At 39.6% G+C, this 14,902-nt stretch overlaps 1 protein-coding gene across 1 annotated transcript in view; it reads right to left on the bottom strand.

Moving 5' to 3' along the window:
- The window catches only part of epas1b (endothelial PAS domain protein 1b), a 63,271-nt gene that overhangs the window by 5,037 nt on the left and 43,332 nt on the right, over positions 1–14,902 (bottom strand). Inside the window, 6 exon segments of the mRNA NM_001039806.2 lie at positions 1–109; positions 1,796–1,909; positions 2,000–2,190; positions 2,544–2,749; positions 2,936–3,083; positions 13,395–13,501. The exon segment at positions 1–109 is cut by the window's left edge and continues 355 nt beyond it. Of these exon segments, the coding sequence (NP_001034895.2) occupies positions 1–109; positions 1,796–1,909; positions 2,000–2,190; positions 2,544–2,749; positions 2,936–3,083; positions 13,395–13,501 (875 nt within the window).

Consider the following 14,902-nt stretch of genomic DNA (forward strand, 5'->3'; position numbering starts at 1 on the left):
CAATCTCAGATGGCGGCTCTTCCGGACAGATGGGATTGAGCTGGAAATCCTCACCATCCATGGGGATATAGGGAGCCAGTGTCTCCAAGTCCAGATCACTCAAGTCAGTCTGAAAGGTGATGGAGGGGGGTCAGAAAAAGCAGACATGAAACACCAGTCATTTGCATTAAATATCAACACTGAAAGGAATCTTGAGTGGGAAAAATAAATAATTAATTCCAAAAAGTTTTGTTGTCTTTTAAATTGTGATATGACTGTTTTATAATTTCACTGTAGAAGTTGTAAATATAATATTTTGAAGCATGTTTTAGATGAAAAGACCATTTTAGTGATATAATTTAGTGATAAGTCAATATGTCAGGTGTAAATGATTGTTACTTTCCATTGTTTGTTATTATATGAAAACTACTGTCAATTTCACAGAGATCTAGGCCCAATCCCAATTCTCCCCCTTAGCCCTTACCCTTACCCCTACCACTAGTTTTGTGTATTGCCGTCAAGGAGTAGGGGTGTCCAAATTCTCTTTAACTTGAAGGTGTAGGGCTAAGGGTAAGGGGTATTCGTGTTCGTGTTCGAGTTTTACCGTCATGCTTAAAAAAAAATGCTAAAACAAAGACCGCAAAACTTCACGATCTACAATCCCTAATAATAACTCCTGTACAGCAGTTCCACAACATTCTGACACTCGATGACACTTGAATACCCTGTCAGAAATGTCTAGTGGCTGGGAATGAGCTTTTTACAGTGTCTGCTATAATGATAATGTTGGTTTTGGTGCGTTTACTTAGATGAATATGGCCACTGTGTTAAATGCACAGTAAGTTACAATCTTATTGCCACATTAGATCATTGTGATAACATAATATTTGCCTTCAGTGATTTCCTGAAGATAAATACCAAAAAATAACTCAACTGGAATAACTACAGCAGCTGTAATTGTCTGATCTCATATGAAGCAGGAGATATCGTGATGACGTGTGCAGGTGCTGTAGTGCTGTCCCAATTCTTAGAGGTAAACTTTGAAGCCCTTCCCCTTAACACTCGGTTGTAAGGGCCAAGAGGAAGGGGAAGGGGTAGGGGTACAAAAATCGAATTGGGATTGGGTCTTAAAGTCAATCCATAAATTTTTAAGTGCAGTCTTAATCAGAAAAACCAAACATTGTGTTTACACATTTTATAAGAAATGAAACTACAAAGTACTGTTAACAGTAATACTTTTTATACTATGGTTTCAATTGAACTTACAAGCGTGAACTTACACTTTATAATACTTTTCCTCCATGTACTAAACTTAATCTATGATAACTTACTAGTACATTTAGAAATTTACTAGTACATTTTTTAAATCCAGTGTTGAATGTGCTTAATAATTGATCAAATTGAACTAACTTGAATAAACAAACAATTTGGGTAACACTTAATTTTGATGGTCCATTTGAGTATTTGTAGACTGTTTGCTTAATATCTGTTGATACAAATATTCAACAGACATGCAACTGACTATAAGAAACTTTGCACTTTCATGTCAACTTACATTAAACCCAACCCCAACCTAACAGGCTACTTATAATCGAATGAGAATTAGTTGGCATGTAGATACAATGTAAATTAAATTTAACAAACGGACCATCAAAATAAAGTGACCACAATTTGATATGCCCCTAAAACAGTAATGCTTCGAAAATATATATTATTCCTTGTTAGTTCATGTTTGCCAATGTCATTTGCATTAACCAAGGCTAACAAATGAGGAGGCCTTACTTATAATTAATATTAAAAGCTGAATCTTTTTAACCTCTTGGTTGCGGGAAGTCTTTGCCTCTTGCGTGTCCAAGGAAAACAGTTTCTCTGTCAATTCAACCTTTAGGTCACTGTCTACAGGGGTGTAGTAATCATCTGGGCTGCTGGGCTGTTCAGTGTATAAAAGATGACATGCTAAAAAACATAACAAAAATAAACATAATATGTAGCAATGAGAGCATTTCATGTTTCGGTTTACCGTAGAGCAGCTGCTTAGGCTGGGAGTTGCACTACTTGGAGGTGCAGATTGAGGCACAGAGAAAGTGGCGGCCATCTTGGCCATTTCTCCAGAGTAGCTTGTCCTGTGGCCATCATGAACAGGGTGAGAGACAGTCGGTGCAACTGAAGATACTTTGTTGTACACTGTGTGCTCCTCATACTGAGACTGACCTGAAAGGAAAGGAAAGAAATGTTGTTACATGGCATAAAATAGTGACAGGCCGACATCAGGATTAACTACATTTTTTGGGCCATTTTGAGATTATAAAGGCCAGTTCCACTTTAAAAATGCATAGGAAAAATCCAGGGATTCTTTTCAAATACTATATTGTTTATAAATGGATATGCAATCTTGACTAGCAGTACATACAGCAAAGAGCCACTTCATCATTGGCAAACAACATTTGCAAGTTTTGTTTTCAACTATTCAACAGATGTTCGTCATTGGCTACCCTGTTCCTTAGATATTGGTACAGGCCTCTGGAAGTCCTGCATCAATCCAAAAACATCACCATTGTTCTCACCAAAGTCAAGAGAGATAATGGTGTCCCCAGGTGTAGGTGCCAGCTGCGTGAGATCTTCAGGCTCCTCTTTCAGTTTGGTGAAGAGCAAATCAGCTGGATCGCTGCCCAGGGCTTCTTTTGGACTGAAGAAACCATTCAACTTGTGAGGCTTGAACAGAGACTCAGTCTGGTCCATGGAAAAGATCAAGGATTTCTCCTCAACGTCACTATGAAAAGAGAGCACAATGGGAAATTCATGGAACGGTCACTTTCCTTTTTTTGGGCAAGCTCTTTGGTTAAGTTGTATTTTTTTGTCTCTTATTTAATTTTAAGCATCAGTGAGCAGAGGACAGAGTCTCAGATGCAGTGCAAACACATCACAAGCTTTGTCACCTTTCTTTTTTGTGCCTTACCTCAGCACGTAGTTCACGCACACAATGCACTGGGGCTGGGAGTTGCGGCTGTTGTAGATGACGGTACCCCGGGTCTCCACCCACACATAGCCCCCATTCTTGGCCAACATCCTGTACTGACCACTCACTGCCTGGCCTTTAGTGCACACTAGAGAGGGAGGAAGAGGAAAATAAAATAAAAGCCATCTTGAGATGTAAAAAGACTTATTTTTACACCATGGCCGGTTCAAATGTATTGTCAGAGATCCCTAAAACAATATTTCTGAGGCTAAGGGGGTCTTAGTAGCTACAACATAAACTGGGACAGACAGCCGGACCCATCAGGGAAAAGCTAACATAAGCAACAGGACAAACAGAGAGATGCAGACAATGAAGGATTGCTGATCTGAGTTTTGACAGTCTGTCTCTATGGCACGTTCGCCTTGGAATTGGTCCAGATCTGCCGTGGGAAACCATTGGTCTCGGGTCATACGGTTCATTCCCGGCCTGCGCATGCACTGCTCTATAGGGCAGCAAAATGCAGCGATAGAAAGCGTTGGGACTCAAAACACATTCAGAAAGGAAGTTGAAAGACAGAGATTTAACAATTTTTCGGCAATTCAAAAAAGATTCATTTGAACACATAAATATAAATATTATTTATTCATTTTCTTGTCGGCTTAGTCCCTTTATTAATCCGGGGTCGCCACAGTGGAATGAACCGGCAACTTATCCAGCAAGTTTTTATGCAGCTTATGCCCTTCCAGCCGCAACCCATCTCTGGGAAACATCCAAATCCACACACACTCATGCACTACGGACAATTTAGCCTACCCAATTCACCTGTACCGCATGTCTTTGGACTGTGGGGGAAACCGGAGCACCCGGAGGAAACCCAGGCAAATGCAGGGAGAACATGCAAACTCCACACAGAAACGCCAACCGAGCCAAGGATCAAACCAGCGACCCAGCGACCTTCTTGCTGTGAGGCGACCGTGCTACGCACTGCGCCACTGCGTCGCCAATGTAAATATTACAATACATACAACTCTTTTTTTTCAGTTTGTTGGAAAATAATGCCTGTACAACAGCTTTAGCCTGGTTTATACTTCTGCGTCGTGTGATCAGCATGACCTGCGGCACATGCCTTGCATGTTGCCGTGCATTTATAGTTCTGCGTGCTGTTTGTGTTGCGCTGCAATAATACTTCCAAAACACCAGCTGGCAGTAGGTGTTTATGTTCCCCTGTGTCGAGTTTCTTCGATGGTGTTTTGTTTTTTTCTAAATGCTACCTTAAATGTACAAGTGGCTCAAACTCGCTCATTTTAAGATGGGGACCAGCGGATGTGCAAGAACTTTAATCATGAGGTAAAGACAAAACAAACGTCTCCATCTGCAGCTCCTTCACAGGACTCGACATTTGTGAACACTTGCTCCAATGGGTTCGTGCAGCTCTCTGTCCCGCCCACACTCATCAGCGATACCAAGCCAACCAATCACAGTGAGGGCTATGCAAAGATGCAAGGCTGCGCCGATGCATATGCATGCGCTTGACGCAGAAGTTTAAATCAGGCTTTAAGCTTAGCCCAAAATAGGGTCATGCAACAAGACAATAATCCCAAGCACACCATCAAATCTACAGCAGAACAGCTGAAAAGTAAAAAGGCTGAAATACTCCAAAACTTCCCCAGAATAATTTGAGATTGATAAAGTGGACATACAGGCATCTGAATTATATGGTTTTAATTATAGGAATTACAGTCTTTTCTATCTAGGCTTTTTTCTTTATATAAATAACAACATTATGTGAGAGGTTAGGTGTCGTTCATCTGAGGTTTCATCCTCTCATTTTTAAGACCATGCAAAGACCAATAGTTTTTTTTTAAGGAATGTCCAGATCAAATCACCTGATTGTAAATCGGGCCCGAACACACGGTTTCAGACTTGATCGGAAACAGACGTTACCTCCCGATTATAACTCGAAGAAATCAATCAGGACTGGCAAAGTAGAACACGGAAGCAGTCTGAAGCAGAAAGCGTGAGTATGTATGCGGTCTGGAGGTATTATAAAGTTATTGAGACTTTTTAGTGCCATTGCAAACATCCTTGATGAGAACAGAAACAGGCTCAAACCTGACAAGGTAAAGATGTTAGTTTTCATTAAGAAAAAACACATTTCCTTCTGTGAAATTTTCTACTGTGCTGACGGTAAGAGTTAGGAGTGCAGTTCCAAAAAGCACATTACTGGCTTTGCAAACACTGTTTCAACCTTATTTCTTTTTTGTTTAAAAGTCTGCCGGGTATTTAAGTTGAGGTACTATTTTGTTTTACTTTCTATTTTTTATATTTACTGTTGCACTGACTAAAGTCTAATAGTGAAGAATTTATGTTTTTATTACTTGGTTGTTCAAGCTACCTCACAGAAGTGCTCTGTTTGTTAACAAAGTTGTTGAATGTTAAAATAAGGTGAATTATATAAAAAAGGAACATCCTAGATCTGTTTATTCAATCTTTATTCTTTTTTAATGTATTATAGAAGTATTGGATCGGGTTTCGGTATCGCTAGATACTCAAAATTAAATTACTCGTACTTGAGAGCAAAAAACACCTGATCGGGACATCCCTAGTCTTTTTGCTTCTGAGAGTACTTCTTAATGAAGGAAATTGTTTTTTGCCTCTTCTTCTCCTTCTTTTCTGGTTTGTTTGATAAATTATGGAAACACAATTGAACTAATGAAAAGTACAACAGGAATATAAGAAAAGAAAGAGACTAATAAGGGGTAGACTCACAAATGCACAGTCACGAGGCAGCCCCACATTCGACAAGCCTAATCCAGATCAACACTTTTTTTTCCCTTCTACACACTTTGAAAAGGCTCTAATTGCATGTTAACGTCACGGTGGACAGAAGCCACTCCACATCCAGCATCTGATTAGGATGCAATCTGGGACACCTGGCCAGGCAGAGGAGCACCTTTGCTGCTGACTGCTGCGTTCTTATCTCCTCTGTCACCCCTAATGGGGTTCAAGATGTCCTAATGGCTGCTCCGGTCATCCTTAATAGGGCCAATCCAATAAGGCTCTTTTGAATCGTATTTCTAACTCAAACATGTATGCGAAATCCAATTTGTCTGAAATGCAATTTGACTCGGGGGGGGCTGGCAATCTCACATATACTGTATATTGTTGTTTACTGTGTGCACACAGTCTGTGTTTGTGAACGTCAAGGGATATTAGGTGTCATCTGTGCATAGCAAGATAGAGATGAATAAATTAAAGCTAACAGGCAATTAGGTGCAGGTTTATGTTGTATGTGTGATGAGATACTTTATATTGCTTAAAGTTACATGCACATGAACATTAATTACACCCCATTCTTCATCCACAGGGTTTAATGTGGACTGGCCCTACCTTTTTAAAGCAATAACAGCTTTAATTCTTCTGAAAAAGCTTTCCATGAGGATTAGGACAGTTTGTGGGAATTTTTTACCATTCTCCTATGCACAATTTTGAGGTCAGGCACTGATTTCGGATGAGAAAATTCATAGCTCAGTCTGCACTCTATCCCAAAGGTGTTCAATGAGTTTTGAGGTCAGGCCAGTCAAGTTTCTCCACACCAAACTTACTCATTGGTGTCTTTATCGACCTTTATGGACACCGGTGCGCAGTCATGAAAAACGGCATCCCCAAACTGTTACAACAAATTTGGGAGTTTGAAGTTGTCCAAAATGTGGTATGCTGTGGTATTCTCCACCATTAACAATCAATTCACAAAGATAACTCATCAATTAAGAGAAAACGGTTCCCCAATGTTGATAAGTTTATTATGATTAGGGAAGCATGAACAGACGTCCCGAGTAAGATACCATACTTCTGGGTCTCTTGTGAGCGAAATACAGTGCCTGACAAAAGCCTGGTCGCTGATCTATTTTGTAGAAACACCTGCTATTAACCAGACTTTCAATTAATCAATTGGTGTTAGAAATAGCTCATATAAAAAGATAAAACCCTCCCAAATAATGTTTAAAGCACTGAAATAAGTTAGTTTCACTGAAAAAAATATTGATGATTTAATCAAGACAGAAAGGTCAAAAAATAACAATAAGTTGTCGCCTACACAAAAATTGAACTAATTCACTCCAAATATAAAAATATTTCAGCACATTAATCCAAATTTAATATCTTGTATGACTTTCATGAGCTTGAAGGACAGCATCCATGCGTTGTAGCAAGGATTCATACAATTTATTAATGAAGTTATCAGGAATAGCAAAGAAAGAAAAAATTCTTCCATGCCTCCCAGAGTTCATCAATATTCTTTGGTTTCTTTTTCCATTCTTCCTCTTTCATCCTACCCCGCATATGCTCAATGATGTTCATATATCTGGTGACCGGGCTGGCCAGTCCTTGAGCACCTTGATCTTCTTTGCCTGGAGGAACTTTGATGTGGAGATGGAAGTATGCGAGGGAGCACCATCCTGCTGCAGAATTTGGCCTCTTTTACGGTTGGGAATATAAGAGGTACAGTAGCTAAGATTTCTTGGTATTTTAGACTATTGATGTTGCCTTCCACCCTGCAGATCTCACTTTAGTCAGAACTTAGTTCAGAACACTTTAGTCTCAGGGTGAATCTAAGGCATGTTTGCAGAAGTCTAGGTGCGGTTGATGTGAAGGTCTAGTGTGGGGTTTTTTTTATACACACACGAGACCTAATTGATCCATTATTAATCACAGATGAAACTCAAATAACAAGGAGATAACATTTATGTTAAAAAATATTGATTAGAAATATATTTCACTGGCATTTTCAACTTAATTTGATTCCAATTTGGTCAATGTGTACACAAGCAACAAGACTTTTTTCAGGGATTGTATAAAACGATCAGCGAAAGTGAAAGTCAGGTCCCATGTAAAAATGAAGAGACACCAAACACACACTCACACAAACATATATGCATGTTAGTGTGTCTGTATTATCAATAATACAATCCGATAATACACTACTTTGAGAAAAAAGCATTTTTCCGTGTATTTTTTTTATTGTATTTTTTTTTTCCCAGAGGCTTGGGCTATACAAATTAGACGATAAATAATCAAAAATGCTAGCAGTGGCTGGCAAAAAAAATGCTGGTGGTGAAAGAGTCAAGTGAAAAACAATCCCACACCATAATTCCCCCTTCACATAAACTTTACACTTGGTGTAGTGCAATCAAGCAATACTGTTCTTCTGGAAACTGCCAAACTCAGACTTGTCCATCAGATTGCCAGACAGAAAAGCGTGATTTGTCACTTCACAGAACATGTCTCCACTGCTCTAGGGTCCAGTTTCACCATGCTTTACACCACTGCATCTCACGCTTGATGTAAGGCTTGGATGCAGCTGCTCGGTCATGGAAACTTATTCCATGAAGCTCTATATGCCTGGTCTTGAGCTAATCTAAAGGTCACACAAAGTTTGGAGGTCTGAAACTATTGATTCTGCAGAAAGTTGGTGACTTTTTCATGCTGTTCCTCTCACCATCTGCTCACCCTGCCCGTGCAAAGCTGAATTTTCAATAGCCAATTTGTCTTCAGCATTCCTTCGGAATCCATTAGAATTTACCCATTTGGAAAGTACAGTAGTTATAATATTTATTAATTTATATCAGTGTTGAGGACGAGTGGAGAGTGTGAGACTTATTCCACTAAAGACCCCAGTGACAGACGAGTCTCCATCAAGTGGGCTAGTCTGAACAACAGCCAGTGATCGACTCAGTACTGCAGCTTCTCAACACCGAATGTCCAATGTTCTGACTGCAGCTCTGCACAAAATGTTTAGCCAAGGAAAAAAATGGTCTTGCCCATATAAGCCTGGTATTTGTTGAATTTTTTTTTTCTTTACTTTTTTTTCAATTGGTGAAGTTTGTTCCTCACCGCTGTCGCCACTGGCTTGCTTGGTTTGAGACTTGTGGAGCTGCGCAGTGGTGGAGTTGCTCTTCAGTGTTTGGGCTTTCAGCGGTGACATTTACATTACACTGCACTGAACTGCACTGAACTTTAACAGTGAACATTTTGTGAAGCTGCTTTGACACAATCTACATTGTAACGTGCAACAGAAAATAAAATGAATTTATTAAATTGTTGAAACAGTATTTTAATATTCTTTTTATTAACAAAATGCTTTCTCCCTGAATAGAAATATTAATTTATCTGTCCAGAACTAGATTATTGTTATTTCACCTGTGTAAGCAATATCTCTCATGTATTTTATGTTCAATGTACTGAATAATTTGTATTTTAAAGTGCCCCATTTATGGACTTATGGAAGTTACCTGTCACGCGGTTTGTAATACACTCTAATTAAATTAAAACATCCAGCTGAATGTTTAAATTGGAAAGTGTACTGTATCATGTATAAAGTAATTGTCTCTCAAAGGAAAGAGTTAATTAGGGCTGTGTGATACTAAAGACAAATCTGAAGTGGGATAAATAATGCAATTTATTTGTGTAACAATATAGAATGTGCTGGCAACAATGTCAAATTTCAAGTCCAGCTTTTTCATAGAGAATGTTCAGGCAGGCAAAGGTCGAAATGGGAAGAAACAACAATATCAGAGTAATCCACAGAGCGTAATCCAGAAAACAGGTGAAAAGTATGGGGCAGGCAGATAACATTCATAAATGGGAAATCAGTCCAAGAATCACAACACGAATCGGGCAGAAAAAACAAGAACGCTCAGAATTTCACACTTTGCAGATCAACAAGACTTCGCAAAGAGAGAGAGTGACTGGAGGGTTTATATAGTCGGAGTAATCTTCAAATATTTGTTTCAGCTGTGTGAGAGAGAGTGTGTCCAGATTGTTGTCAGCTGTAGCGGGAGATGATGTGCGCAAAGCATCCTGGTAGTTGTAGTCCATGTGGTGGCATGTGTGGAGTTCTCCAGCTATCTGCGAGCACACAATCCCTTGTGATTGTGACAATACGACATTTGATATAATATTTTGAAAATGTCATAACCAACATGCAGTTCATATTATTTCAGGGAAAGGATCATGTCGAGTGGTTAGGTCTTTACTGTTTTATTGCATTCTTAAAATGGCTTGAATTGCTTGGTCAAATTTCAGCATCCATACTAAAATAAAATTGCTACAGATTTGTGTTGAGAAAAACAGCATGACCTCTGCTTGGTTTCTGAGATGTGTTTTGACATGTGACTATTCAGCCTGATGTGCTGAAAAGTCTTTCAGAGAGTGTGCTATTGGCAGGCACACAAAGCTCCTTCTGTATTATATCGCTCATTTGTTGCAAACCATTGCGATATGCTCATTTGCGATATCAAATATGCCCTACTGTCGATTCAGAGTCATTAAAACAAGTCATTCTTCAAATTCTTGTTTTGATCTGAGCCATTTCATGGGGATGTCTGAATGAAAAATTGCTCGCCCACTTGTTGTGCATACAGACCCGGGAGAACATGAACCCCCCTTCCTCAAACGCTGTATAAGAATCTGTGGATCATGAAACCGTTTAACCTTAATCTGTTTTCCCTTCATTTTACTGACGACCTACCCTACAGCATGTGATTCGCAGACCAAAGGCTATAGTATAGACATAGAGGGGACTTTGTCAGACCTTGGCAGGGATTTTGTCAGTACCCAATTTATTTGGTCAAACTCCTTTTTCTTTTGAATAACAACCTGAAAGTGCGATTTAAATGCTTCATGGTCTCTTGTAGATCTCTCGTTAACCTCCTAACATCACTATCTATTTCCTCATAATTGTCTAGAAATGGGTCTATTAATATGGAATGTTTGTCATTATAACTTGAAGTTTTGATGAAGAACAGAGCAATAAGCTGACGTAAAAACTGCAGTGTTTTATCAATACATTCCTGCATTGGTTGGACACATATTTATGGCTCGTAAACTCTGGAATTGCATGATAATGTCAGAGGCCCAGACACACCTCGCAGTTCAAAACTAGATTAAAAACCTATCTTTTTAGTAAAGCATACACTTAACGGTATGATGCATAAATGTGCTCCATGCAGGTTTATGCTCGTTTATTTACACTTTGAACAGCAGCTACGCTAATTATTCTCTTTATTCTCTATTTCCACTTGAGGATACTCATCCTGAGGTTCCAAGAGACTATGCCGTGCCACTAATGTGATCCAAGACCTGCAACGAGATGATCCCAAGGTTTCCATAATCCTGGATCAGGCCGTATCCTAAGCAGCTACTGGGGTGGTCATGGAGGAGTGGAGAGCATGAGAGCAGTCCTGTGACGCTCCAGGGACAGAAGAGTCTTTGCTGATATCCAGCGTTCTACAGCCTCCGTTGCCTGGACTGCAGCTTTGCACAAGATGTGTAGAGAAAAGGTTGTGCCCAACTAAGCCTGGTATCTCTCTAGGATTTTATCCTTCACTTTCGCCAATTGGTGAAGGTTTTTCCTCGCCACTGGTTTGCATGGTTCAGGATCTGTAGAGCTGCGCTTAAATGGATTTGCTCTTCAGTGTTTGGACTCTCAGCAGTGAATATTAAACCACACTGAATAGAGCTAAACTGAAACTCTGAAAACTGAACTAACACCGTTTCAAATCACTATAATCTTCTATGTTAAGCTGCTTTGACACAATCTACATTGTAAAAAGCACTACAAATAAAGATGAATTGAATTGAAAGGTTAATATAATACACACATGACAAGCCACAATCCAGTAGTGATGGGTTATTCTTGAACCATTTGTTGATTTTGAATGATGTGACGTGAGAACGCACATGCGCACATTGTTTAATCTGGAGAACATTAGTTCTTTTTTCGAGTCTTTAGTTTTTATTTTATTATTATTTTTTTACATACACCCTGACGAGATGCTCATTTAAATTGCTACTTTTTTTTCTATATTAAATCTATTCATTTACTCTGAACTGAGAGTCCACGTTTGGTTGTCGATTGCAGAGGAACTTTTGCATTAGTATTTTTATTTTATTTTTTGAGATAACCAACCCCCACAACCTTATTTTATTTATTATGACCATGCTGTTTTTCCCTAGAATTTTGGGCGATGTGCCCAGGCACGTTTCCTGGTTCATTTGACAAGTGTGAGTGCTCCGAATCTTGCCCAGGCACAGTTCAGTTGGCCGGCCCTGGCCCGTTTGGAAGAAGTATGCTAAAGCACGGTTTGGTTGGGCTTTGGCGCTGTACACTAGTAGTGTGAGTGCAAAGTGTGCCTGAGCTAAAAACTGATGATAAGTAGTCACTTTTAACCCTTTGATGCACTACATGGATCTAAAGAGACCCATCTAAGTTTATTTTATCTATATCTATTTTATAGCTTGTGCATCAAAGGGTTAAGGGACTGTTTTATATGGAATTATTAATCATTTTTACTTTTGAATGAAGACAAACTGTCATAGTTTATTAAAGACGCAAATCCACATCAGCTACATCTTTAGCAAACCTCCTAACACCTGCAGCATGATGACTTAATAATTTATAACCGTCAAAAGTCCTGGAACTGTTCCGCAAAATATTTGACTTTGTGTCACTGCATCCCAAATGACTAAAAGGAAGTATATCCGTGCCTAGTGAGAGTACACCTTAAATTTCACATGAACCGAAAGCTGCAACCACTGTTTTTTCCATATTGTGACAGTTCCTAGAGAAACAGCATATTAGATGACAAAACAGTGGCCGTGGCTTTTTATTTTCTACTGTGAGCTGATTTTATGTAGTATAGTAGGCATTTCATTCAGAAACATCGGGAAAAGGATTTGGAAAGAGTTATTACAAACTAACAGACACCTCGCACGCCCAATTCCTAAAATGTACATGTAATCTGACAATTTAACTGAAAAATAAAAGAAAAAAACGGAAGTGGATTTTCAGAATTCAATTAAAGATTAGAAGGACAAACATTTTCATAATGACATGCACAGATTAACTGTTCACCACAAAACGAGTAATGTGAGCTAACAAAATCATATGAAAGTTTTGATTTCAGGGGGACTTTTGGAGACAAATAATATTAGCGCATAGTATGTACCTAATGGCTTGTTGTTGTGAAGTTGTAGATATCAGATAGCAGTTGCACACAAAGCGTTTAAATGCTGACTTGTTCTATGTTTAAGGGTTGAAACTGTAAACCTTGGGAACGCAACCTTGCCACCGTAGCTGACCTGAGCCTCTGCTTTCTTAGAACAAGACCAACTGCTCTTGCTTTCTAACCACACTCTCTAATCCTCTTCCCTGGTTCGCTCACATGGCTTTATTTGATGCACCCAATGGTAAGGCGGTGCTACTGTAAGTGTGTGTGTGTGTGTGTGTCTAAGTCATATGATTACACATGTGAATGTGATTTTCTATTAAATGTGTTCAATTAAATACCAAACACCTACGTAAAGCATGAATAAAAAGGAAAGAAAGGTTTAAAAAGTTTCCTTACACAAAATTGTTTGCACAAGCAAAAAGACAAAAGGGTAAAGGAATGACACATACGGTTCTGGTGGCTTTTGGTGACATTTTCAGCATCCAGAGCATGGTAGAACTCATACGCAGATCGTCCGAGAAGATCTTCAGGATTGTAGCCCATCAACTCTGTAACCCTAGAAAAGTGAGAGGCAATTAACATCAACTTACACATCCAGCCACTCACACGCACAAGCATGCACACAACACACTCACACACTCGGTCTGCCTAAAGAGCTTAAATATTTTCTTTGATCAGTACAAGTTTAGTATTTTACAGTAAGCCAGTTTAATAATGATCCATTTCATGTGATTTGTTTGGCTGTTAACATGAACCTTAACTATGGTGCCTTGAGAAAGCCAACATAATCAGGGCCGAACAAGCTGAACTGCCGCTCTAGGCAGAGGACGATCACGCCGCCCTCAACCCCAATGTGAAAACGAAAGTGACCGGTTATGAAAATGAAGTGAGGTGTCACAGACCTCTTTTCCGGCGCACTATGCGCAGATATAACCGAGGACGCGCGGGTGCTGAGGGAGGGGGGTGTCGCGGACTCTGCGCTCTTTATTCTGCCTCCCTATGCGCGGATATAACTGAGGACGCGCAGGACCTCAATTTTGCCGCCCGACACACAGGTGCTGATGGAGGTGTCGCTGACGCCGCCCTCTCTATTCTGTCGTCTATGCGCGAATATATCTGAGGACGCGGGTGGTGAGGGAGGTGTCGCGGACATAACTGAGGATGCGGGTGGTAAGGGAGGTGTCGCAGACGCCGCCCACTCTACACTGCCGCCCTAGGCGGCCGCCTAGGTCGCCTCTATGGATGCGTCGGCCCTGAACATAGTGTTATACTAGATAAACTTATTATTCTTCTTCGGTCTTCTTCTGAGAATAATTTCTATATGCATCTAACTTTTTAACTATCTAGTCCGTTTAAGCTACAAACACCTAAATTACTTCAAACTGGTCTGACTCGAGTTGCTATATCTTTTCCAACTGTTCCAACTGACCCGGAAAATTTAGAAAAGTCCCATTGACTTAACATTGGACTAAACTTTGTGACATCATAACTTTGCACCAGACTAATTACAGATTTTCAGAGATTCAAATTTATGAAATTATAAAATGCTCAATTACAGACTTGACAGACAGGCATGACATGAAATATAAACACAATAGTTAATTTAGTTTTCCATGTTTATATTACATTACCAGATATTATGATGTGATTAATTCTCTTCAACTCAAACTCAATAATTTTACTCTTTAATTAAGAGCACAGAGCAATAATCTGTGTTTGCATGAAATGAATGTTAAATGTTAAATGAATGTTTTGGAAGTGTGTGTTTAATGTATTGAGCTGATCCTTACACTGAAGTTACATAATGCCAGACAGCTGCAGGTCACTGACTCGGTGTGAGTGTGTGTCTGCAGTTCTCTGTGCATTACAGGGCCTTCTATTCTCCAGCCACTGAACTAACTAATTCTAAACAGAACAGGGGCTGGAGTGAACCTGAGCCAATCACTGAGAAAAGCTT

The sequence above is a fragment of the Danio rerio genome, chromosome 13 (genome assembly GCF_049306965.1).
Source record: "Danio rerio strain Tuebingen ecotype United States chromosome 13, GRCz12tu, whole genome shotgun sequence".
NCBI classification, from domain to species: domain Eukaryota; kingdom Metazoa; phylum Chordata; class Actinopteri; order Cypriniformes; family Danionidae; genus Danio; species Danio rerio.